This window comes from Vicugna pacos, chromosome 4 (genome assembly GCF_048564905.1).
Source record: "Vicugna pacos chromosome 4, VicPac4, whole genome shotgun sequence".
Classification (NCBI taxonomy): Eukaryota; Metazoa; Chordata; class Mammalia; order Artiodactyla; family Camelidae; genus Vicugna; species Vicugna pacos.
In genome coordinates this window covers 36,689,399-36,717,245 of record NC_132990.1, presented here as the reverse complement: position 1 = coordinate 36,717,245, position 27,847 = coordinate 36,689,399, and the positions used below count along the sequence as shown (strand labels likewise).

General features: G+C 40.2%; 1 protein-coding gene across 10 annotated transcripts in view; it reads right to left on the bottom strand.

Annotated features, from left to right (window-relative positions):
• The window catches only part of PIP5K1B (phosphatidylinositol-4-phosphate 5-kinase type 1 beta), a 404,141-nt gene that overhangs the window by 78,243 nt on the left and 298,051 nt on the right, over window positions 1–27,847 (bottom strand). For all 10 annotated transcript variants that reach the window (XM_072959563.1, XM_072959562.1, XM_015250318.3 and 7 more), the window contains 4 exons: window positions 26,178–26,477; window positions 5,044–5,255; window positions 2,394–2,477; window positions 2,227–2,275 (listed from right to left, as the gene is read on the bottom strand). In XM_072959563.1, coding sequence (XP_072815664.1) covers window positions 2,227–2,275; window positions 2,394–2,477; window positions 5,044–5,255; window positions 26,178–26,477 — 645 coding nt within the window. The remainder of the gene's footprint in view (window positions 1–2,226; window positions 2,276–2,393; window positions 2,478–5,043; window positions 5,256–26,177; window positions 26,478–27,847) is intronic.

Below are 27,847 nucleotides of genomic sequence, written 5' to 3'. Positions count from 1 at the left end.
TAGAGTTGAACTGAATTAAATTGTTAACTCAATTCTCTCATGCTTGGTAGGAGTCTTTGGGACTGAAGGGGCATTTTATTACAAATCCAGGAAAGGAAATGGATGAAGGAGCTAATTCCATGTTTATTCTGTAGTCATTTATTTACTACCCAAGATACGCATTCCTGGAAATAGTAAATTGCTTATTTAGTGATCCATTTTGAATCCAGGTTTATGGATTCCAACAGGGAAGCGTCTAAAAATTTACATTTTGAAACTATAAAGTGTCTGCAGTAGGTTCAGAAGAAAAAACACACATGGGACCAGAATCTGGAGACCTGGTTCCGGTGTTGGCTCTAATTCTAAAAAGCTGAGTGATCTGGGGTAAAGACAGTATCTCAGGGCCTCAGTTTTTTCATCTGTGAAATTGGGTGTTGCACGAGGCATAAGGTAATTCTGCAATCAGTGTGTTATGAAGGAACCCTCTTTGGCCAAGTGACAGGGGTCCTCCAGACTATCAGTGATGCTGCAGATGTGGTGGAAAATCTCCCGCTGGTTTGACACGCACTCTCCCCAGTGTTTCTGCCTGCTCCTGTTGTAAGTGGAGAAAAATTCCCAACAAGTATTGTCATTTAGAAATATGTAGGATGCAAGATGATTAAGATTCAACCCCTGACTTCCAAGAGAAGTCAGACTGTGGCTCTCTTTGCCAAGAAGCAGCACTGTTTAAATCAGAGGCACATTTGTAGACAGACACAAATGTCTTAATTATTGCTTACAATCACACAAATACATAATCAGCTCAGAGATTTTCTTAAAAAAAAAAAAAACCAAAAACAGAAGATACGTCTTAATTAGACAAAGGTAGGAGCTCCTTAGAAGCATCTGACCATCTGACCAACTGCAGACTACGTCATTCAGATGAGAAATCTCAGGGAACTGAAGCTGTCTCAGAAAACCGAAGAGAATGAAACAGGGGCTGTTTACTCTCTTTCCCTTCCATGTTCAAGGCACTAGGCAGTTGCTACTTTTCTTAGCTAGAAGGGAAAAAATTAACCTACTATCTTGGTCTCTTTATAAAAAGAATCTTTGATTTGAAAAATCAGTCTAAGTTTAATTCTGAGAAACAACCTTGCTAACCCATTGTTTAAAAGTGCATTCTGACGAAGGTCACTCCTTCGCCTGTGGACAAAATGCAGATTTTTCACACTGAAAGGTTATTACCAGTCTTTCACAGAACAGAGGAAGCGAGTGTTCTTTTCTGAGAAAGAAGAATAGCAACTATAATTTATCTTTTTTCAAAGGAACATGTCTGCTAACGTCTTAAAAATATGTGTGAGCAAATCTGTGACCAATATATTATTTGGAAGTGTCACTTCAGGTTATTAAGGGAGGGAGGCTGAGGCCATAAATGTTCTGTCAGCAGCAGGAAGTTCAAATCTGACATCTAGATAGGAAGTTGTGTGCGTGTGTGAGCGTGTGCGTGTGTATGTGTACGTGGACAGAGAGACAGATAGACAAACAGAAAGAGAGGCTGCTTTTGATAACTGTTTTCTTCAGTCATGCCAATTCTGGGTCCAAAAGACATCCTCCTATCAGTCAGCCTTTGTTACATATAAATCCAAAACAACTGAAAAGTTTTCCCTTCCTATGTCCTCATTATGTGTCAGGCACCCATTTGTATTTAGGAACATTAAAGTGCATGATTTAATTTAACCTTCACATCAGCCTATGAGATGGGTACTAGGTACTGTTAGTATGCCCCGGCTACAGGAAACCAGGCTAAGAGACGTCAAACAAGCCATGTGTCTGGGTCACGTGGCTAGTAAAGTGGTGAACGCAGGGTTCAAAGCCCAGGGCTGTCTACCATCAAAGTCAGGTTCAAACCTCTGTGAAGCTTGGTCCTGGGAAAACTTCAGTTAACCTGTACTACTGGTCTTCCCAGTGCCTATGGAAAGTCTCCTCTTTGTTCTTACCAACTCATAATTGGGCCCCTTAGTCTGCACATAAAAACAAGACATCATTTTGTTTTCCTGGCCTCTACCTCAGCTGGATGGCTTCTATTTGAAGGGCTAGTCACATTTCTGTTGTCATGAGATAAGAACCAATCTGCTAGCCTAAGATTCTGAGTTTATAAAGATCCTGCTTCCTCTCCTCTTCAAGTGACATGGCTTCCTAGACACACTTTGAAGTCTTGAGAAATCAAGAAAAATATCCAGTTTAACAATGAGCATAAGAATCACTTACCCCGTCGTAAACAAGAGCTTTCCAGGAATGTTCTAACTTTTTCACTAACCTAAACATAAATGAACAGAAAAAGAAAAAGTGTAAAGTCACTCCCATATGGTGAATTTTCAGACACTTTCATTGATTAATTTTGAAATAATAAAAGACTAATTTCTCAAATTTCTTACCTATATGATTGCAGGATGTCAATAATGCCCATAAATAAAAGTAGTTTCTCTCCCCTATGGCTTTTTGCTGGAATGCCTCCCATTCTGTGGATAGAGCAAGAGAGAAAGCATTTTATATGAAGAGGAAATTAAAAATCATTTTTAATAAACAGATTGTAAATGAAAAAGGGCTATCTTTAAGAATTCTGAACTATCTCTCCCTTCACCATTTTTTTGGGCTTCAGCTAAAGCCTTCCTGGGAATTCAAAATGATGTCCTTCCCACAAAGAAGAATAATACCATAGCTGTCAGTTCTGAAGAGCTGGATGGGAAGAATCCAGTTAAAAAGTATTCCTATTTAAAGACCACGAGCAAGAATTTTTAAAATATTTTAAAATACTGCTTATTAAAAATGCAACACTTTAATATATTCACTGTGAGGTTTTTTTTTTAAGTGAAAGCTGCTACTTTAATTTTCCTTCCTAGAGGAGATCTTATTTTTACTGCACTGATATCAGATCCCAATTTCCATTCAATCTTTTAAAAAAATTTTTTTTGTATTTGCATTTTTTAAATTGAAGTATAGTCAGTTTACAATGTTGTGTCAATTTCTGATGTACAGCATAATGTTTCAGTCATACATATACATACATATATTCTTTTTCATTATAGGTTACTACAAGATACTGAATAGAGTTCTCTGTGCTATACAGCATAAACTTGTTGTTTATCTATTTTATATACAGTAGGTAGTATCTGTAAATCTCGAACTCCCAATTTACCCCTTCCCACCCGCTTTGATCTCTGGTAACCGTGAGGTTGTTTTCTGTCTGTGAGCTGTTTCTGTTTTGTAAATAAGTTCATTTTTAGGTGAAGCCAGAAAGAGAAAGAAAAATACCGTATGATATCACTTATATGTGGAATCTTAAAAAAAAGATTTTAAAATAAAATGTAGAACAGCATAAAGAAAAAATATATAAAGAATCCATTCCTAGGATGCAAAGATAACCACTATTAACATTTGGTATAGTTTTCCTGTGTGTGTGTATTTATTAATCCGCAAAAGCCATTATTTATCATGTTTTATAATCTGATTTTTTCAGATTGCTAAATGATGAACATTTTCTCACATTCAATGCTAATGTGTTTTTTTCCCATCTCTCATACCTTTAATTTTAAAGAATCTGCATATATAACTATTTATTCTTACAATTTGTTTTTTTACAACTTGAGTTTAGATTTCATAGCATATCAAATTAGTAAGCTTATGAAGCATCATGCATCACATAATAGAATTCCAGGGTATTTTGTGAAGCCTTTTTACATGAATCCAGATTTCAAGCCAAAATTATTTTTTTTTCTCTGTGATTTATCATAACATTTTGTGTATATTTCCCTGTGCTATACAGTGTAATCTTGTTTATCTATTCTACAATTTTGAAATCCCAGTCTATCCCTTCCCACCCTCCACCCCCCTGGTAACCACAAGTCTGTATTCTCTGTCCATGAGTCTATTTCTGACCTGTATTTATGCTTTGTTTTTGTTTGTTTGTTTGTGTTTTTTAGATTCCACATATGAGCAATCTCATATGGTATTTTTCTTTCTCTTTCTGGCTTACTTCACTTAGAATGACATTCTCCAGGAGCATCCATGTTGCTGCAAATGGCATTATGTTGTCAGTTTTTATGGCTGAGTAGTATTCCGTTGTATAAATATACCACATCTTCTTTATCCAGTCACCTGTTGATGGACATTTAGGCTGTTTCCATGTTTTGGCTATTGTAAATAGTGCTGCTATGAACACTGGAGTGCAGGTGTCATCCTCAAGTAGATTTCCTTCTGGATACAAGCCCAGGAGTGGGATTCCTGGGTCATATAATGCTAATGTGTTTTTAATGACTGTGTAGTACTTCAGTATACTGATATAGGTTAATTTGTTAAATCAATTAATGGACATTTAGATGGATTTATAGCAAGAATTAAAAAAATCTTTAATATGGATGAATATCCTTTATAAAGTGAAATATACCTGTGATTTAGTCATTGTTGGAGACTCTTACAAAGCAGGCACTTACAGTCAAGGAAAATGACTTCTTTCAGTCTCCTTGCTCAGCTAATTCATACATGGGACACAGTCAACCATTTCAATAATTTTCCTTGGTTGTAACTGTTAGTCAATTTGCACTTTATACATGCAAACTAAGCCTATAGCTACTATTACATTTGGTGGAAGAAAGAGACCACATCTGCCAGGGTGTAGGACCAGGACGACAGAATCCTCTTCTGCAGATAAAAAGCTCTAAATTGTGGACATAATTCCTATCATGCATTTGCTTAGATACATGTTTATTCAAAGTATATTCCCTCTTCTGTGGTGGATGTTTTGAATATGCCGTAAATAGGGGTAAAAACATTTTTAGCTATTGTTAAAAAGTAGAGCCATTTGAAAAAAGAAACCATATGGGTGAAAGAATGATAATAATTTGAAAAACTGCCACTCATCTAGTCATCTGTGGATGAATGGAAATGAAGGCTGGGTTAATCCATCTGAGCGCCAGGTAGGAATCTATCACTAAAAAGCCACCACAAAGGAAGCGTGATTGCATTTAGTTACCCAATGATGCGGGCCACCGTGATCAAGAGAGTGTGTGGGCGGATGGCTGCACTTACGTGTCCGGGTTCTCTGTGATGATCCCATCTCCAGATTTCCCTGGACCCTGGATGGATTCCATCGCTGTTGAGTAGAGGACTTTCTGCATCCCAGGACGTTTAGCATCAGGCACATTTTGTGAAGTTTCCTCTTCTTTCTCTTTGAGGGAATGGTCCAAGATGTGGATTCCCAGCAAAAGACTATAGTCCATGATCTTGAAGCTTTCCAGCACCTGAGGAAGAAAAAGAACCAGGAGGCCAGTCACTCAAATGGCTCATAAGTCTCATCTGCACAGAACCAGAGAGCTCTAGATATGCAGACATGCAGCTCCAGCTTCTCTCCCAGGTGGTGGCTGATAGAGGAAAAAAATCAAAATAAAAACATTTGAAGTTATTATTAGGTCATGTGCAGTAAGGATTATCCTCATGGCTCCAAGATGGTATTTTTATGCAAATCTAGAGTAAGAACATCTTTCCTTAATACTCCATGAATGTTTCCCTAATAGCATTTACTGAATAGTTTCCATGTGCCAGGTACTAAGTGGTTCACTTGGATTCAATCCTCACAGCTCTTGAGCTAGGTACTACTACTGTCTCCATTCTACAGATGAAAACATTGAGACACAGAGAGATAAAGTAACTTGCTCAATATCACAAAACTCGTAAGTAGCATTGCTGGGATTCAAACCCAAGTAGGCAACTCCAGCATCCACAGTCTTAAGCACTAGAAGAGAGAAACCAACAATCAATGGTCTCTACAAGCTTGTACCCTCCTCAGCAGGAAGACCCAGCTGGAATGGCCTTTTGTTTGGATTCTTTTCTCAAAATTTTCATCTTGCTAGAGTTCAGTGGTCTCCTCTTCAAAGCTTATTTTTTAAAGTTAACATTTGGTTCCCTGTAGCAAATCTTTTTAAAATGTATGGTCTTGACAAAGAATAGGACTTAATGCTTAATTATCCACTCAGCAAACAGTGGGGAAGAGAAAGAATTAAAAGTAGCTGGATGCAGCCAGACAAAGAAGACAGCAATGTTCTGACATAACAATGAGATACAAGGCAGGCAGTCAGCACAGCTTCAGAGCATGGGTGGGTCTTTGAGGCTCAGGACCCTTCTTCAACAGAAGAAGGGTATTCAGGAGGAGAAACTGAAAATGGGGTATTTTCCTCTATGATAAAGTCCTTCTCCTAATAGTTTGTCTATGATTCTCCTCCACAACAGATTTTTTTTTTAATGCCTGGCATTTCTCACACGAAGCTGCTCAGGAAATCTAAATAGCCCAGAAAGTAAGACAAGCCTGTGTGGCAGAATAGCTGTCTCTGAACTGACATGATAATCTGTCGCTGTGCCCTAGTTTGGAGATGGCTTTGATGATCAGAGTCTATAGGTAATTGTTTCACCAGGGTTGACTATGTACCCAGAATTTCTTATGCTTCTCATTCTCCCTCAGTTCAAGTGCCTTTTTTTCACTCACTCACTCTTTCATTCATTTAACTGAAGCATAGTTGGTCCACAATGCTGAGCCAGTTTCTGAGGCACAGCAAAGCGACTCAGCCATACACACATATACATCTTCCTCTTCACAGCCCTCCCCACTACAAGCCATTACAAGTACTGACTGTAGCTCCCCGTGCCACACAGTAGGACTCTTCATATATAGCAGTCAGCATCTGCACCAACTGCTTTTGATCAGATGTTTATGACATACTGAGAGGGGAGGGGCCGGAGGATTCAAATACCTGCGGCTGCCACGTCCTGGATGCCTCTTAGCAGCAGGCCTTGTGAACTACAGCATACACAGTCTTTGAAAAATATGGTTATCCCTGGGTCTTATGCACCCCTGCCATCAATGAGGAAACTTTAAGTGGCTTGGAAGTGGGTATCAATTATTGCAGAGTGCTCCCCCTTCACCTTTCAGAATACTAAGTTGAGTACTTTTGGAAAGGACACAGGCAAGAGTGGGGAGTGAATCTTATTATTTAAGCAGTTTAGGCCATGAAAGTTTCTAAGAGATCAGAGAGTAGCCTGACAGCAGTGGGGAACCAGTTCCCCAATCTGCGGAGGAGTGACGCCAGGATGGGTCAGTGGTGAGCCTTTCCTATCATCTTTCCTTCCTCCTCCAGTCTTGCAGCATCAGACCCACTGGCCGGTTCTCCGTGGAGGCGCATTAGTGCCCTATTCCTTCAGAAAGCAGCACGGAGCCAGGAAGACAGTAAGGTAGGTTTGCATCAGGGTTGTCAAGGACCCAGCCTCTTAAAAGAAAACACTCACAGATATTGGATGCTTTCTTCAGACAGAAACACGTGTAGAAGGTTCTCAGCCTTCCTAATTCTCCACCACCCTGACAGCACGGCTTGGGAACAGCGCATCCCCCACCAAGAGCTTCACCAGCACTGCACAATGACCACCATCTGCAGAAGCCAGCTTTCCTATCCTCATTTGTCAGTGCTGGCGTGTTCCTGCTTAGAGAGACTGCTGGAGAAGGACATGCAGGATACGGAGCAAACGCTGCCCCTAGGCAAGTTACGTCACCTCCCTGAGCCTCAGATTCCTCCCCACTAAAATGGTGACAGTAACATTAGCTATTGCGTAGGGTGCTTATGAAAATCAAATATGGTAATGCAGGTGAAGTATTTAGAAAAAATCCTGCTACAAAGAAAGTGCTCAATTAATTTGCTAGCTACCATCACGGTGATGATGACTCATGGCGACTCAGTGCTTACATTCAAGGTGTCAGCCTGAAGTCAACACCCCTGGGGTTACACTTCTCAAAACAAAAATTCATAAAAAGCCAACAGAAATATGACTGCACTTCTAGCCTGCCTACCAGTGCCCTTTTGGCGCGTCCCAATTACCTTAAAAGTTCTGGGTTGCTGGTACCCAGTAGCACTGTTTGGACAGGAAAAGGTTGGCTGACACAGCAAATTCTGGTCAATGGGCTATAAAGTAACAGCCTTGCAATCTGCCTGAGGGAACAGTCCTGTGTTCAAAGGATAAAAATCACAGCCTTGTGCCCCGCACAGCCCAAAATGCCCACAGGAAAATGTTCCCTCCAAAGCAGTGACCTGGCTTCAAAAGCAATTTCTAATCACTCCCTGAGACCATGTTGCAAATGTTCCTAACAGGCATCCAGAGTGGTGAAGACTGAAAGGCCCTCCTGGACACCATCATATTTGTTTTATTTTTCTCTGCAAAGCATCCACATATCAATTCTGCTTGTGAATAAGCTTTAGACAATAATTTTTAAAAAATAATTTCTTATAAAATTTTTAATGCATTATTCAACCTGAACAGCTTTGTTTGCAGCTTTGTCTTGCCCAAGGACAGTCCAAAGAGAACATGTGCATTTTATGAGTGATATGAAGTCAGGCTGTGGTCCAATTTTAACTACTGGACAAAGTAAGAAATGATCTCTATGTTTTCAGTGGACAAATATTAGTCTGGGTTTACCTGAAAAATACACAAACCAAAACTTTGAGAATCAACTAAGAAAAAATACAAATACAGTTTAAACAGAGTTTATTTTTCTCTGTCCTTTTCCTGGGACCATCAGCATACCTAAAGGGGGCTGGACTGTCCTCAGGAGGACAGGCTTCTAGTGAGTGGATATACAGCAAGTGAAAGCCTTAAAAAAAAAAAAGATAAATTCTACTCTTACTGTGTAGAAAGCTGAGCATGACCATTGGATTTGGGGTTAGGGAAAGTCACCAACCATAAAAAAATATTAAGGAAGAAAAGGACAAATATATAGGTATATACGTTAAATCAATTTCCCAAATTTGTGCAATGACAAGTTTGGGGAACAGATTTTAGTCATGTGCTTTGCAGATCTGCATCCATTAGGAACAAAACAGTTTTGTATTCATATCTCTCAGCTCCTTAATTAAAGGAATCAATGAGTCTGCCAAAATCTTCATTGTGAGCACTGAGAGGGTGCACCATCCTGCAACGTGACAGACGCCAGTCTAGTCACTCAGGCGCACATTTTTTCCCGGTATGTCTGCCTGACCTCACTGCTGCTGGTGGATTCTGTACCTGTGCATTTGCTATGCAAAACACAGCTGCCATGCAAACACAGGTGCTTTTCCATCCAGTGGGGCCAAGACTTGACTCCCTCACCTGTGAAAAAGCCAAAGCAGGAAGGATTCACAGATGTATATAAAACTGAAAGAAAGCTGAAATATCACAGGGCTTTTTACTGTCAGAGCCAGATTATTTTTTCTCTTCTTTCTCAAGGACTATTTTAAGTCAGTAATAATACTGGAATGTAGTTAAAAAAAAAAGTCAACGTCAAAGCAGCTGGTACAATATCCTGAAGACGTGATCAAAACTACCTGTTCCTGAAATAAAGCATATTCTCTAGGCTGTCATGGCTGGCAACTCATCAGGGATGCTCTCATTCACACCTGATTTCTGTAGATTTGGCCCCTAAGGTGGGAGATGCCCTTAGAATGACAGGCATTGCTATATCCTCTTTTCACAGCCAAAGGACATAGAGTGGCTGGTCCTCCTTCCTTTTCCATCCTCTGTACCATAGTCCTTAGCCACTGCACCCTGTCCCTCTGCTAAAAGGAGTCCAAGTGGCTGCTTGGTGGTGAAGACTCCATGCTCTGGGGCCAGGTGACCTGGTTTGACTCATTGCTCCTGCACTGGTTTGAACTGGAGCAGAATATGTATGTAATCTTTCTGGGCCTGGCATTCTCATCTGTAAAACAGAGATAATAGGGACACCTACCTCACAGAGTATGTGTAAAAACTCAGGTAATCCCTGCCAAGTCTTAGGACAGTCACTGGCATACAGAAGGCACCCAATAAATGCTAATTCTTCTTGTCCCTGTTCTCCTCCACCTGTGGAATCCATCACCACTGACCACTCCCACTGGAATCTCCATCCATCCTCTCCCCTCACGTTCTCTTGGTTCTTTGCCTTCCTATTTGTTTTTCCTGGCCTTGTCTTCTGCACCCTAAAGATATTCACCAGAGTTTTCTCTTCAACTCTTCTCTTTCTTGACTTTTTGGTAGTGATTCATTTACTCTTTTTGTTTGGGGGGAAAAAAGTTGAAAGTCTAGTCTGTGCTAGGCACCATGGAAGTTGCCAGATTGTCAGGGGTCAGAAAAACAGACAATTATACCATTCTCAAAATTACACAAGCGCCACAGATTGGAATAAGGTCTGGAAAGAAAAATCAGGATGCTGTGGACATACCCCACACAAGGGGGAGCTACTTTTGACTGGGGGGTGGGTATCAATAGTGCAGATGAGATATAAGGGTACCTGAATGAGGTGGAGCTCCAGGGAGATGCCAAAAGATAACTTTTAGGGTAGATTCCAGCTATCATCTCTCTATAGACCATTCTGAAAATGTTTCCTTTAGTCAGATTTCACTCCTAAGCACCAGTCCTGTGTTTCCCATGCTCGTCTAGACATTTAAACTTCTGTGCACTGTCTTGCTGCAACCCCAGACTCTTATCTCTCCCAAAGCAGTTCTTTCTCACTTTTCTCTTTTATTTGAAATCATTCTAATGTGGACTTCAGACTCCATGACTCCTTTTCTCTTCATTAAGTGCCCAATCCTGTGGCTTCTATAATCAAAAAGATCCTCCTTGCCAATGCTTTGAGTTCAACTACACTTTTTTTCTTTCCCTTTCTGATCCATTTCCGACACCCTCGCTTGACCAGGTCACATCATACTCCTCCTCAAAGGCTGCAGTCTCTCATCACTGCTCAGGTGACTCTGAAGGTCAATGTGACTATGGCCCCAGCCAACAACTCTCTGTTATTTAATAGTCTAGAGACACCTCTTAAGCTAGTCAAACTGAAATCCATTATCTACCCCTAAATGTACCCTGAAGACATAAGACAAACAACTCATACTGCTTCATGGAAGGTCCTTACTTCAAATCCTACTGGCTTTTCAAGGCCTAGCTCAACTCTCTCCTCCAAGAAGACTATACTCATGATGCCCACAAATATTAGGAACAGATCTCCCCTCTGAAAACTCGAGCACATGATCAGTGCCCTTCTATGGAATAAAATTTGACCCTAGGTTGATCTGTTTTCCCTATCGTACAGAAGACAACTCTGCTAACCAAAGGCTTGTTTTACCTAGAGCTCTCTGCTGCGCACTCTGACCACAGCAGAAACATGCATTTGTTATACTGCTTTCCATACGGATAAGCAAGTGAAAACCAAAACATTCAGCAGCAAAGAATGTATAACATGACGTCCTGTATCTCAAACATAAGAATTTAGATATTGTGCTTCATGATTATAATGCTTGTGAAAAATGTTTAGCACTAAAAGCATTTACTGTGATTATAAGCTCTAGGTTGTCAGAAAAAATAAAGATAATAGTCTACGGTATTTTCAAGCCTTCCCACACCAGAGGTATTTATATGCATGTGTCTAGGACAAAAATCAAGCTGTTACTTAGAGACTCTTTTGGGCACACAACTAAATGGCAGATGAAAGACAAGCTTGTTCGCTATAAACTAGGCTGAGTGTGGAATCTGGTAAGAAGATCACATTTCTTTTTAGGAGGTCTTTATGAAAAGAGCATGTTACAGGCTGGGTCAACTTCAAAGACCCTTTAACCATCCAAGAGTGCTTGGTGCTGAGTTTAAGATGGAGGCTTTGTTCTGAAACACACCTCAGGGCTTCCTTAGCTTTCCTACCCTCTGTTTTTCTGCTTTTCAAATCTGTAAGGAATGCAAAGTTAAGCTGGCCTAAGACTGACAGAGAATAATCATCAGATGGGTCCAAACAACTGTTGAAAACAGCCCCACTTAAAAATTGGCACCCAGTATTAGAGGATATTAAGAGCGGCAATTCAAGTAATCTGTTGATATCTTATGCAAAATGGAGACAAATGGTGATTCTAGGAGGAAAGAGATGCTCTTTGATCAGATCTTAAGCAAGCAAGGTTTCTAATAATTTCCCATGTCACAGGGGTTCTTACAGAAATTACTCTATTCATTATTTTATTGAGCAACTATTATGCGCTAGGCACCTTCTTGTTTGGAAATCCTTTGAGCATTCTAGTTAATGTGTGATAAACCAAGAACATCACCATTTTACAATCTGTAATGAATTAATGGATCTAGTCAGTGGTCCTTGACACTGCTAATATCACAGAAAGAAAGGCATTCTGACACTGTGTGCCTGAGGATGGGAGGAGAGAAAACCAAAAATAAAATCAAAGCTAAATTTCACCAAACCTCTAGATCCAACAATCAATCTACAGGAGAAATAGGGGAGAAAGGCTCATATTAAAGGAAATTATGGGGATGTAATCAGCCAAATCTGGACAATGGAACAAACAAATCAATTCCATCAACAAATATCCACAATAAAAAAAATAAATGACCAAGGGGAGGGGACTCAGTTAACAAAGAGACCTTATTTAAATTCTTATCCAAATTATAAAAAAGGTTCTTTTTTTTCTGAAACAACTAGAAATCTGAACACTGACTAGTAAGAATTACGAATTCTGTAAAAGTATGATTAAGAGATTCTAGTTTTTTTTTTTAAAAAAAGAGTCCTTCAGTTTTAGGGATTCTAACACGTTTGAGCAAAATGACGTGAGCTTAGGATGTGCTTCAAATTCTACGAGGAGGCGGGCAGTGGGGTGAAACACTACTGGCAACGAGTTGAAAACTGCTGAAGCTGAGTGCAGAGTATATGGGGGTTCATTATAATATTCTGTCCACTTCTGTATATGTTTGAATTTTTCAGAAAATAAAGTTTGATATATTGCTTTGAAATGCTTAGATGAAAAAGCATTTATACACCTGTTTAGAGTTAACTTAGGACTATCTCCACTGATGACAGGCTAGCAATGGCACAGATACAAATAAAAATTAAACTAAAACGATTAAAGCAGGAAAGCTGCTATGCCCTATACTCATCTCACCTGATCATTCTTTGTTGGCAGATCTAATAACCACATTAATAAAATGTAGAGCTGATAGGAAGGCTTATCAAGGGCCTTGAGTAATTCTTCCAACTAGTCTAGTCTAGTCACTGTATAAAGAGTAAATGATTGGCAAAAATATTTGTGTTAATTCAATGACTCAAGACAATTCAAAACAGCATCCTGAAGATTTGAGGCAAACAGACATTTCTGAACCCACTGGTTTAGGATGAAATGAATCCAAGGGTCTGCCACTTCTCCCAAAGTCGGCTCCCTGGAGAACAGCTCCAGAATTACCTACATGCGCAAGTCCAGTTAAGGCTGAATGCTGCCTTTTAAATTCAATTTAATTTCCTCAACAAGGCTCAGAGTGTTCTTTGCTAATGTAATAAAGAGAAAAAACAGGCTGTGACAAGCCATACAATCTTGGCTTGTAAAGAAGACTGAGAAAAATACTCAACCCTTAGCCTAGTCATGGCAATAATGTCCTTCCCCCGTGTCTAAAGCAGTGATTTAGAATTCCAGGCTGTGCTTGATTAACCTGTACCAAGGCTTTTTTTGCTCACTTAAAAAGTTTAAAAGTAATAGAAGTATACCTGACAGACAGTACAGACAGTCATCTAGTATTTTAAAAGCTCTATCTATCCATCTATGGATATATAAATATACATATAAGTGAATAGTATATATTTATCAGCTTCTATGTTAGTTGAGCTTTGATCTTTTTCTTTATAGACACTGTTTCTACACATTAATGTCTTAATAAATTATTTTATAAAAACACTCAGAAGTAACATATTAAAATTGTCAAGTCCACCCCATGTATCTTCTAGCTGGCAGCCCACAAGTGATTTGCCTCACTGTGGCTTAACTGGTGGGACAGCTGAAAGCCTGGGGGCTAACAAGCTGTCCAGTGAGACTCAGAGGCCATGTTTCCACATCCACTTCAGCGTATGAGGTGAAATTTCTGAATCTTCATCACTGTCTACTATATTCCAACCCTCATGGTGAACTCCCTCGCTGAGTCTTTACCCAGGAAAGGGTCCTCCTCCCTCCCCCTTCACTTGCCCTCCCCTCTTCACTTTAACGAACAAACAGAGGGAAGAAGAATGGGAGAATCTGTTCACAATAAATAGGACCTCAAAACTTTGGCCTTAAGGTTTAAACTCTAGGCTTCTTTGAGGCAAGGGCCATATCCTCCTCATTCTTATACCTCCCACAGACTTAGCACAGAACCTTCTGCAAAGCAAGAATTCAAAACTATTTGCTGAATTCCATGTAATTAATTGGGTAGGAAGGAAAGGTAGGATTGTCAAATGAGATTCCTGTGGTGCTCTGAAGCCAGAGAAATCAAGCCAAACCATGTTCTGAGATCATAAAGGTTCCACAGGGCAGGAAGAATCTTAGGTCTGGGAAAGTCACCATTTGTACTGAAACACAATTTATGAAGTACCTACCCGTGAAGTATGTTTTTAATAAGTGACAGAAAACCCAGGTTGTGGGAGGTATCACTAGAAATGAATTCTTTGGGGACTTAAAGGTATTTTAATTTATTTAAGAAAGAATTACATATGTACCTACATGGTCCAAATTAAAGTATAGGAGTGGAAAAGAGGGTCAATTTACACCAGTCCTGAGAGAAAGTTCAACTTTGAATAAGAGGAATATTTAAATTGAGAGGTGAATGCTTAAACCCGAAGAGACTGAAATATTATTAACTGATAAGTTCAAGACTGGGGATGTGGATTACTGAGCAAGAGTAGTCATGGGGAATTAAGAGACTCTGTTTTCCCTATATATCTCAGGGTAGAGAAAATAAATTTGCAGCTTGGAGTGACAGTTCTCTCTGCTCCTGGAGAATCAGGTTTCAGACGTAGTTTCTGAAATTGCTAATAATCTAGAAAAAAGTGGTACAGCTCTTTCATAAAGAGAATATCAGAGGATGACGAATCTCCATTTTCAGAGAACGCCCATCACCATCTGAAGCCAGATTACCAGGTGTTTGTGAAAACACAACAGACACTGAACTGGCATCTAGAATGGCTGGCCTTTGGAACAGCTGGAGTTGGCTAAATACAGGCAAAGTTTACAAACGAGGTCTTTGTGTGGAGATGTGAAGAGAGGAAGTCAAGGAGATGGGGACTCAGCCAGGCTCACTTTCAGGCTGGATGAGGATATTTTAAATAAACATTAGGTTTTAATTTCCTGGCATCCCAATAGCTCTGGACAGCTGACATATCTAGTGGTCTATGTATCCTTTTTAAAATACTTTTTCCAAGTATACATGTGGAGAAGTGCACAGATACATCCATTTTTTAAAAATAAAATGTTGAAATTTAATGTATAAATTCATTAATAACAGTTTGTCCTTGGCCATTTCACTCTCATGGGGGGTGGCAGAAGTTCTTCCATGCAAATTTTCTACCTCATCATATAGAAGTGCAGAATTTTGAAGAACAAAAGTGAGGAGAGAAAGTTATACTTGTTGGATCAAAATATTAAATTTAAAAATGTCTTTGAGGGGGGAAGGGATAGTTCAGTGGTACAGCACATGCTTAGCATGCATGAGGTCCTGGGTTCAATACCCAGTACCACCATTATAAAAAAAAAGTAAAAAAAAAAATTCTTTGAAGGAAGAACACTGGTGACATCAAAGGGACACTGACTTACAGGAGAGGGGAGGCAAACAAAAAGTTTGGCTGATGAGGAGCCATGGATGTCAGCCAAAGCCTCTCAGAAGCCAGTATGTGCTGATCTTTTTGGAAAGAACTAGAACCAGAGTGTGGCCCAAAAAGTACGTTGCCTTTCACCAGGCAGTCATGCGGCCCTGTTTCTACAGAACCTGGTACTTAGTAAACACGCACTGAGTGCTGAATGACTAAAATAAAGCCCTACAAAAATCAAACTGACTTCCCCCTTTAAAATTGTTTCCACAAGGCATATTTCTGAACCATTTTCTAAACTGTGTAACGTTTTTCCAGACCCTGGGAACTCTCACATGCTTCTTAAGTCTCTGTGACTTAGTCTCTCACCTGATTTCAGAATTTTCTCCTAAGCTATGGAGCCTCAACTCCATTTTGTAAGTTGCCAGGGTCCGCGATCCCTGTCTCCTTCGGCCTGGGCATTTACAACCCTGCTCTATTTCACACGGTCATCTGTGTGACAGACACTGCCATCCACAACCGGATGCACCCTGGCCAAACTCAGAGCCTCCCAGACACATCTTCAAAGCCAGGGGTCTGCTGTCATGTCTCCCTGCAGCTACTTCCCTTTCCTGCTGGAGCTCTCCACTCTGCTCTGCTTTCCCAGGACTTCCCCTGGGGAGGATGATCTGGCCGTGGGGACACTTCCTTCCCTCTGCTCCCTCCCCTCAGCTACTGTCAGTCCTTCCATTTGGGAACCATAGTGACCTCACCTCTAGACCTCGGGTCAGCCACAAAGTCAAAGACAAGTAGTTTCTTTTCACACAAAAGCAGAAAACCCTCACATACTATTTCTATTTCATAAGGCCAAAGCCATAGCTTCTATTCAGTGAGGTTATTATATATTTATATGTGACAAGTTACTTCAAATTAAAGCTAGCTAGACATGTAACCACAACCTCAGGAAATACGTGAGTTCTCTAATCTTTAGGTAATCTTTATTTTAGGAAGAAAAGAAAAAAGAGTTTACTTTTTAGGGTCAAGGAAGATATTTTCAGGTTCTCATTTCCATTCTTTCCTGTAGAAATTTTTATAATATTCATAATATCCATTTGGTTTGAAGTGAGGGTTAAAAAAAAACAACTTGTCAGTTTTTGAAGGCTTGATAATCCTTCAATTTCTGTAGTCAATGAGAATTCTCAAGAGCTGCTCACACAGGACTTAATGGTACACATCCAGTCCCTGATCCCCCTCTCCCCCAAATCTGAAAAACAATCAACTCCACTGTCACCAAAGCATTTCGCAGAAAGAAGTTTTGCTTTAAGTTAATAGGATTTCATGCGCACACATGTTGGTAACAGTTGGCAAATGTCAACGGGCTTGATTATGCTTTTCATTAAACTTTCAAAATTAAATGTCTGGATTACTAATTTTACTTTGTGTTCCTCAGTCACTTGGCACTATTTTCCTCTCTTCCTCATTCCCTGAAGTAGGTTGTGAGATTTCATTTACTCAATGCCTTCTCCAAACCAAGTTCTCAGCTTTGATGGAGCCCTTTCCTAACCCCTACAGCATCTTTTCCACCAGCTCTGTGTCAGAGCTCGAAAACCTGGCCAGCAGGCACTTCAGCCCATCCTGAAGCATCCATCTATGCTATAACTTAACACTTTTTGTTTCTGCAGACTTTCTTCCATAACACTTACAAGTCCCTTAAGGAGAGCGTGTAGATGAGAGAACCTGGGTTTTGGAGTCAGAGATACCTGGGTTTTGGAGTCAGAGATACCTGGGTGTAATCCTGGGTCTAGTACTGTCAGCTCTGTGGACCAAGGGAAGCTTAACCTCTGCTGAGTCTCCACCTCATCTGTCAAAATGGAATCACAGCACTTATTCCACAGGGCTGCTGTGAGGATTAATGAGACAATCTATGTGCAATGTCCAGCACTGCCTGGCTCAGAGCAAGTCCACAATACATGTTAATGGAACCAACCTATGGAAGAAATAAACCTCGCAAATGGTGTCCTTACCGCCCACAAAATCACGTACTAAGTACTACATTGTGTGAATGCATTTCATGTAGAATGTGTTTTAAATGTTAAGTGACTTTGGTATCTATCTGTTGTATCTAACATAGAATCCTCCCTTCACCCCAGACAGGAATAGCTATGTTTCGAAATACTGAGAATTACCTGTCTGGCTCAAACTGAGGTATCCCTTCCTGGGTAGAAAGTCAGGCGTGAACAACACAGAAGGATAGTTTGATTTTTACAGCTGCCCTAAAACTCTCTTGTGTGGATCATCTTGTCTCTTTAGTTACTGCCGGAATCACTCACATGCCTTGGAGCTGAACAGCACCAACTGCCAAAGCTGGACAAACGTCAGCCCCTTTCCAGGGCTGGTGAAAGCTGTGTTGTACACAGAGTCTTAAATGGGGACACTGGTCACCACCTAAATAAATACCTGAGTAGACTGAGAGGTCAACACAGTTGAAATTGACTCATTTACTGGTCATTACAGACGGTGGCCAAATAAGCAATACAAATGTACTTCTAACAATTATCCACCAGTTAACAACGTTGATATGATGACTTACTCTGGCTCTATTTCATGGGCAGACTATTATCAAAGTTGTTCTTATTATGTTTATTGATTAGGTAAGATTTATCACTTCAAAAATGCTGTTGTTACCTCTTAGGCTTCATCAAAAGATTAACACTGAGACAACTGCTAGTCTGTTAAGTGACTGCAAGGGAAGGAAAATGAAATCTTACAGTTTCCGTTCTCCTAGAAAGCATATTTTAGTAGGTAAACATAAAATGGTTACCCATGTAATTAACAATACAGTGTAGAGATACCAGTGTCTAAAGAACAGAGTTAGATGCAGTGCTACGAGCACTTAAAGTCTCACAGAAATGCTTACTATGAGTGCTGAAGTCCTGTCAGGTCTTAGGAATCTTTGGCAACTGCATGAAGTCCCACAGATGCAGGATCAGCCATTAGACTTACCTGTAAGTTCTTCTATTTCATTTTCTATACACACTTTCCCATACGCCCAAACTAGTTCTTTACTGGATTTATCTTTTGCTTTGCCCGAGTATATACTCAAATAATTTTTTAACAAGAGACTTAAACACACATCTATCAGAATGGCTAAAAGTAAATGCAGTGACAACAGCAAATGCTGGTGAGGATGAAAAGAAACTAGATCACTCACACACTGCTGGCGGGGATGTGAAACAGTACAGCCACTCTGGAAAAGAGTACAGTGGTTTCTTCCTAAGCTACACACGTGCTTAGCACACAACACAGAGGCTGCACCGGAGCGTTCATACCAGAGAAGTGAAAACTTATGGTTATGCAAAACCCTGTGTGCAGTATTCACAGCAGCCGTATTTGTCACAGCCCAACACTAGAGAAAACCCACATGTTGTTCAGCGGGTGAATGACAGCACTGCAGTACAACCAGACCACAAAACAGAACTCAGCAGTAAGAAGGGGCAAACGACTGACACACAGAATAACTTGGATGGATCATGAGGGTACAACGCTGAGTGAAAAAAAAGCCAACCTCCGAGGTTACACACCATGTGATTCCATTTCCATGTGTTCCTGAAATAGCAAAAGTACAGAGATGGAAAACAGATTGGTGGCTGCAGGGGACTGGGAAGGGGTGGGAAGGCAGGGAGGTGGCTGTGTCCACTTATGGAAGGATAGCGGGAGGGATCTTTGTGAAGGCCCTATTTTATACTTGACTGTGGTGGTTATATAAACCTACATATGCATTAAATTGCATACAACTATATACATACATACCCACGCACACACACAAATGAGTGCACGTAAAACTGATGAAATCTGAAAAGTATCACGGGACTGTATCCATGTCAATTTCCTAGTTGCAATATTGTACCAGGGTTATGTCTGATGCTATCACAGGGAAAACTAAGTGAAGAATATGTGAGCTCTCTCTGTATTTTTCCTTCCAACTACAAGCATGTAAACCTACAATTATTTTAAAGTAAATTTTGTATTAAAGATTCACAGGTAGGAAACCTTTAAAAATTCCTCGCTTACATAATGCCTTTATTTCTATTCTCACGAGGAAACCTGTTGTGGCTAGGCATTGACATTTATGTCTCTCAGAGCACTGTTTCTCAGGAGCTATATGATTCTTTTCAGCTCAAACAATCTGACTCCGTAAGTTGGTCTTATTTATTTGTTCACTAACTTTAACTTTGCTTTATGCTGATATTAAAATGTTATCAAAATAACTATTAAGAGAGAGCAAAACTCATAAGGTAATTCAAAAACAATGGAGTAAATAAAATATATTATGGGATTAGACTGTAAAACATAATTTTAAAAACAGTGCATTTATGTTTATCTTTTTTTGGTAAGTAATCTTTCAAGGTCTGGAAAAGACATGTGGAGTCAATGGTATCTCTGTCCCTATCTCACGCATTAGCCAAAGTCTAAAAACAAAATCCAATTCCTTACTGAGAAAGCAAATAGCTTAAATACAAGTACTGTACATCTTTTTTCTATTAGGTCTGTAGCATTTTTTCCTCCCTTAAAGATGATGGAAGACAATCAATATGTATAAAAAAGAAAAGATTGTGTCTAAACTAAATGCCAAAAAAATTAATGCTAAACAAAATGACAGCTATGGGGTAAGCACTAGCAATAATGCTAAATTATTATAGAAAATAATCCACATTGTAACCCATACAAACACACCCATAGCTGAAGAAGAATCTGTTCAAGTTTAGAGCCTGTCATACACTGTAAGAGAGAAATCCCAGTTTGTACATCAAAAAGTCTCTGTATTCTTAAGACTGGTTTCATTAATATTTCATTAATATTAATACTTATGGTGACAGACGTTTGTGTGAAAAAAGAAAACTGGTTCCACTCCACATAAAAATTAATAACTTTGTTGTTCTACAAAAACAATAAATGTAAATTAAGTCATTTGTGTCATTAATTATCAAGACTGTCTGATCTGACTCCCACTTGAAGGAGTAACAACTATTTGAACTGCACACACAAGTTCTCACTAATATACTTTGTATCGGTGTCATTTCCCCAGAGTTATCAATAAATATAGGATACAATAATTGATCAAATTAATTAAATGATATGAGACTTTTTAGATTTTTCATAAATAAGTTGTCAAAGAAATAGTTACAGCAAATTAAAAATGAATACAAAATAGTTCCTAATTATCCTTCCAAAATTGAAATTCATAAATTTCAATTCAATTTTAATTTCATAATCTTGTACTATGCATTGAGTGTGCACAGTAAGCCAGGTACGCAGCTGCAGAGAAGTATAAGGAATGAGCTTTGGCCTTTGAGATATTTACAGTCTAGCTAGGGAGACAGTACACCCACCTAAAGCAGACAGGGATCAGCACTGAATAAAATAAAGTCTAATGACTATTTACAGTATTGTTTCTATGGGAAAATAATTAAAAGATAAAAATACTTCTGTTACAAAAATGATTTTTAACACAGGGACAATCAGTGCAGTGTTTAAAAAACTCCCAAGTGATTCAAAACGGAGATCATCTGCTTTGTTAAATTCTCAGTGCCATCTCTGGCTGGCATTGCAGTGAAACTGGATACCTCTTCCAAAATAGGCAGAACTTAAAAAACAATTAGATATGCAAAAGTCACCAGAGATAAGTTTTTTTTGGAAGTATACCCAAACCTGTCTGCCTCTACCATCAGACAGTTTATTCCTTTGTTTAAATATGTATTTCAATGAACAGTTACTAAGTACAGACTAAGCACCAGGCACTGAAGATAAAGATAGATTAAGGTTTGATTCTCAGGCTCAGGATCTACATGTGAATAGATAAAATAGTGTGCTCAATCTCACAAAAGAGGTTAACCCTGGAGGCTTGGGGAACCACAGCATGGTGGTCTTGTGGGTAGTGATGCCTACATAGTCCTAAGATGAGTAGGTACGGGCCAGGTGAAGGAGACAGGGCAAGAATGGTCCAGCTGAGTGAGAGATGCACAAAAAGACTAAAACCTTTAGAGAATGTGTCCAGGAAATCAGAATGACTGGAGTTGGGATGCTCTGGGGAGAAGGGAGAGAGAAGGCTGAAAAAAAAAATGCTAAAGGAACATCAGGGACCAGATCAGGAAGGATCTCAATGCTCCAAGCTAGGAAGTATGCATGGGCTTTGCCCCAAAGGCAGTGGGGATCTCGGCTAGAGGATCTTAAGGAGTTGGTGGTCTTCTGATCTGAGGATCACTATGGCAGCAGCATGGGGGATATGCTGGAAGGCAATGGTGGTGAAAACCAGTAAAGAGGCTACTGCAAAACTCCAGGTGATGATGCTTCAGGGTCTCAATAAAGGCAGTGGCTGAGCACCTGGAGAGGAGGGGGCAGATCCAGAGTTATTGAGGAGGCAGACTGGATAGGACAGTGATTTAGTGAGTGTGGAGAAAGAGAACAAGAAAGGAGGCAAAGGGTAGGTTCAGGGTACTGATGTGGGCTGGCTTCATGATGAAAGATGATCATGCTCCCAGGGCAGGGAAGACAGGCTGCGGGGAGATGACGGAGCAGCTCGGAAGAGCAGTTTTCACATAGGACATGCCTCTCGACTTGTCTGTCACATGGGGGCCACAAAGGATGCTCTGAATAAATCCTACTTCCTGTTTTTGATAGCAAGTGGCCTGTGATGTCCTGGCAGTACTTTCTGCTGTCATGACTCTTACCCTGGACCAAGCTCACTTATGGGTGTAGATGGCTGTCACAGCAGGCAGAAGGTGAGGTCAGGGAAGAGGAAATGCTCCCAGAAAGGGAGCCCCATTATTTACATGTCCATTTTCTCCAGGCACAGCCAACAGGGACCAGTCATGTGGGAGTCAGGAAGAACCCAAGATCTGGATCCCTGCTTTTGGAAGGAGTTCTTTGTGAGAATCCTGTGGGGAAGTGGGCTCAGCAAGGTTGAAGAATAAAGTGTGTTCACTTTCCTAGAAGAGTTCCAAGTGGCCGATGTGCCACATGGAAGAGTTGGTAGAGACGGACCATCACAGAGGGTAGGCTTACATGCAAGGGCCCGAGGCTGGGCTGGGGAAGCTGCAGAAAGGGGCTGGGGGCTGCTTAGGCAACACAGGGGAAGACGGCATTTGTTAAGAGGGCTCACTGTGGGTTGAGGTGGTTCAGGCCACCTTGGATGCACAGCTCTGACTGGGAGTCAGGGAAGTAGTCTGTGGGGAGCAGGGTAAGATGTACGCAGGTCAAGCTAGGTCAGTGAGTCACGCAGGTGTCTTCTGGCCAGCGGTCATACAAGGGAGATAGAGCCCTCGGGTCTGAGATCTCAAGCCAAAATGTGAAAGTGGTGGGGGCAGGAAGCAGGAGGAAGTCAGCAAGAGGCTAGGAGGCTTATCGTCCGTATCTCGGAACAAGAGAAGCTGGGGTCCAAAGGTTGGGATTCTTGGACTTGCCACTTTTAAGCCCTTAAGAGGACCTGGCATCACAAGAAAGGGTCTTTGACATTTTTTGGTGCCTGATTGAGTTTTTCTCCTACCTCACATGCCCCATTACTATTAACTCTCGCAATACCAAACAACTCTAGTTCTCGGAACACCTCATGCCATTTCATGCTTAGCTTATGTTATTCTCTCTTCCCAGAAGTATGCTCTACTTCTTTGCCCACCTGGAGAACTCTTCTCCTTCCTCAAAATCAAGCTACGCTGTTACCTATCCCACTCTCCGTGATGCCTTAGAATATTACCATGGTACTTAATACGCTGAATGGTGACTGATTAAAAATGGAGGCCATTCACCTCCAATTGATTTTTGCTGATACACTGCGAGCCTGCAATACATATCTGATAAACGAGAGAGAGGATGTATCCTGATATGGGTCTAGTTCGCCTTTCTCTGGCTGGGCTGCTGACACAGTAATGCAGTCTCCTACCTGATTTGTTTCTAGAGCCTTAGCAGTACTGCCTCACCTAGAGGAATGTTAACAGCAGAGATTCCCATTTGTTCAGTGCTGGTACCAGCACAAGGGTGACCTCACATCCTCCCCGAATCTCCACAGCATCTCATCCAGCACTAAAGCTCAGTGCTGCAAAGTGAGGGAGATGTCAGGGCAAGAGATATTGTCAGCAGTGCCAACTATACATTCTATTCCGGCCATCCTGGGCGTGGGCCCTTCAGAGGATGACCTGAAGAGAGGGAGAGAGATGAGTTTGCCTGATTCTAGGATGGGGGTCCTCAGCCTGGGGCAGGGTCAGTGGGGGGATGATGGGCCCTAAGGGATTCATGAACTGGCATTCATGTGGACAGGCATTTTCTTGGGGAGACAGTTCTCAGCTTTCATCAGTTTTGCAAAGAGGTCCATGACTACTAAATCTTAAAATCTCCCATCCTAGAAATGTACTTTCCTAGAGGCAGCTCTGCTCTGAGCATCAGCTGCTGACTCCTGATCACAGAGACCTTGGTCAGGGTCAAAGCAAATCACAGAAGGGACCCAGGTTCCCCCACAGCTTGGCACGTACACGCTCCACTACCACTCCAAGAAAAGCTTTTTTGAAGACAAATGCGTGCAATTTAAGGAAGCTTCATGATCTCTGTCTTGCACAAGTTCAAATACAACGAAAGAGAGGGAGTTAGCCTTAGGATATGTTTACACTGATCTTTATGCTCCTTAGAATAACAAATCACCAAAAAATAAAAAATAAAAAGGCAAATCTCCAGGGTCTCATGCTTGATGAAGAATCATGTTTGAACTCATTCTATCAGTAGTGGGCTCAGAAAACTAATAAACAGACAAATCCTGTGAAATGGCTTTTTACGTTTGACTTTTCCTTTTCTTCTGGGAGAGAAGCCTGTGGTTTTAGAAGACAGCTGAAAAGAGGCTTTCCATATTAAAGAGGAAAGAAACGTGCACACGCACAGGAAAAGAAAGCAAATCTAAAACCGTACTAAACTCTGGGGAATTGAGAGTCACTTTTCACCCACATCCTGTAGAACTAGAAAAGTACAGGAAAAGGTTTCTACTAAGATGTGTGTGTGTGTGTGTGTGTGTGTGTGTGTGTGTGTGTGTTTTGTTTTCCCCTTTTTTAAAAAGAAAAACATGAAACACTCATATGCACCCAGATAATCCAAATAGCTCAGCTGGACATTTTTCTGTTTGTTTTGTTCCCACTGGTCTTCCCGTGACTTCTGAAAAGATAGTTTTAAAAAAAAATCCTTACAGTGAATGTTTAAATTTCAACTGTTAAGAGCACATGCTTTGTACTCAAAAACGTGTGGGCTCTGCCGCTGACTTGCTAGGTAAAGCTGGGTAGGTTTCTCAACCTTTTTAAGAACTGAATTATTTACCAACTAAAATGGAAGTATGAATGGTCCTGAATTACAATGGTTGCTGAGATAATTAAGTAAAATAATGCATTAAAACATTTAGGCTAGCTTGGCACACTCGAAGCATTCAATAAAAGGCAGCTCAAGAATAGGAACTGTGCAGTAAATCCTGTACCGAAGAGACCAACAGTTTCAGGGACCCACCGTTGTGTGTTATCACATGTGTTCTAACATGTAGAAAGAAAATACCCAGAAACAGTAGGGCTGTGTTTCTCAGTGAGGATTCCCCAGTTTATATACTACACGGTGCAGTCAGACTGCCTTCTTCATCTTCAGGTGAGCTCGAGTCTGGCTGAGAAGGGGCTCCCCCTCCCCTGGTTACCTGTACAGGTCCATAGAAGCCCAGGAAGCCACAGCCTGGAAGGTACACCCTGCGGCTCCTACCCTCTCCTCCAGAAAGCCCTGGTCAGGCCTGGACCCAACCCTGCACTAGCACGCCTTCTGCCCATCTCCAATATGCCCGACTCAGCTGAGAACTGGATGGTTCTCCTAAGTTCGTCTGTGTCAGGAAATAGCATTCCTGAGAATTTGTTAATCAAATGATTATCATCCTTCAGAATCCAGACTGCATTTTCATCATTTTCTCCAAAAGGACTTTTACCTACTTTCTGTAAACTTACCATGTCAGAAAAATTTATCCTCGACTTTGTTTTTTTCCTTCAGGACTGCAGGCTGGGGGACCTTCAAATTGTGAATCCCTCCCTCCTCCTTTTGATGTTTGCTCTGGCTATGTTTGCATGGAACAGTCTTTGCTTATACTATCAAGCCTCATTCCTGATCTTATTCAGATTGCATAAAACAATTTCAGCAAATGGGTCTGCCCCGTGGGTCTGCATCCACACTGGATTTCCAGGGATCCACTTATCAATCCCACCAGTGCATTTTCTCTAAGCCTCTCTTACTTACTACTGTGTTAAACCTAAACTTCTTTCCCCTCCAAGTTTAACTACCTTTCCCACAGGGGAGGATGAAAAGAAAAAAAAATTTTTGTTTCAATTGACCAAAGAAAGCTGACTGAGCTTATTAGTAAAATCAACAGACTCCAGACAATTCCCTTATCATCTCCCAGTTCTTTCAACAACAGGGAACTATGGACCAGCACCAGGATTGGGAATGATGGGATTCCATGTGTTGGCTTTTGGACATTCCCTACCTATAAAGATGTATCAGCACAGATGACTTTTCAAAGGAAATCAGAGCAATGACATTTCCTTACCCGGCAGTCTCTCTGAAGCGTTTTCATGAGTGCATTGTATGTTTCTGTATCAAAATACAACCCTTCATGCATGTCTTGCAGGAAATCTAAGTCCTTAAACGTGGGGTTGGATTTTTCTCTCTCTTTTCGGGATGCTCTTCGCTTATAGGTCGAGCCTTTCAAGTCATATGTAAAGTGCATTCGCATGGCGCGTGGTAAGACGTTGTTCATCACCACAATCCTGATGTTAATGCCCCCAGACTGCATGCAATACAGTCCATAAAATTTTGGCAAAAGAGTCCTTGGATTCTGGTTTAAATTCTAAAAAGAAAAAGGAAAAAAAAGTTTAAAATCTACTTTTACAAAATAATGCTCCACTAAATGTGTTTTCATTTAGTATAATTAAAAATGGAATGTGATTATCTTTGAGAATGGCCATTGTTAAAATTGTTGTTGTTCCTAATCTAGTTCTTAAGTCAGCTTACTGGAACAGCAACTTGACCATTCAGAACTCAGGGCATTAAAACTGACTGAACTGAAAATGGACAGAATGTCCCAAATTAGCTCCACCTAATCTGAGACGCACAAAGACGTGATGAGTGCCCTGTGTGATTATTCTCTAAGGAAGCTCAACAGAAAATTAATTGTGGGGTATAAGGGATGAACATTTAAAATTTCAACAGCTCCTGAGAAACTGTCTTCCAAATGTCCAGACCAATTTACAAGCACACTTTGTAAGATTACGTTTTCCACCACTCTTATCACTGCTGAATACTATCCAACTTTACCATTTTTGTTAGCATGCTTGGTGAGAAATGAAAATTTGTTTTTAATTTAATTTAAAGATGGATACCACTGATTACTAAAGAAATTTAATATTTTAATGTATTTTTAGCTACTCAAAGATAGTTTTGTGTTACTATCCTTTGCTCATTTTTCTTTAGGTTTTTGTCATTGTGAAAGTTTTTGATATATTCTGGTTATTTATCATTTTCCTATTCTACAGGGGGTGAGTATTTTCTTCCAGTATGTTGTCTTTTTTGTTATAAAAATAAGGAATACAAGCCTATTTTTGCTCCACTTTAAAAATAGGTGAGAAATAAAAAATTGGTTTACAAAAGTGCATTTATATAATGAAAAGTCTATTATCCCTGAACCTTCCCTTAATTCCCAACTTTTGTGGAAACTACTGTTCCCACTTTCTTTGTATCATTTTAGAAATATTCTATGTGCTTATGTTAATTTTATATCCGGATATTTTTGTTACACAGATGTTTTTGCCTTTTCATGTGGTCACATTTATGTACTTGTTTCCTGTGCCTTTTCTGCTTCTTATTCAGTGAAGCTTTTTACACCCCAAAGTTACAAATTTCTTCTATTTTCTTATGAACTTTTAATAGTTTTGTTAATTACACTTAGTTTTTACTCCATATGGAATCAATTTTTCTTCCAGTTTAATTGAGATGTAATTGACATACAGCACCATACGAGGTGTGCAGCGTAATGCTTTGACTTACGTGCATCATGAGATGAGTAGCATAAGTTTAGTGAACATCCATCATTTCATACAGAAACAAAGTTAAAGAAATTTTCAATTGCATCATTTGATGAGAACAGTGTTTATACTTTTTCTTTTGGCACTTAAAAAGTTATTGCTAGAAATTCTAGCAAATACGTCAGAAAGGACTTTT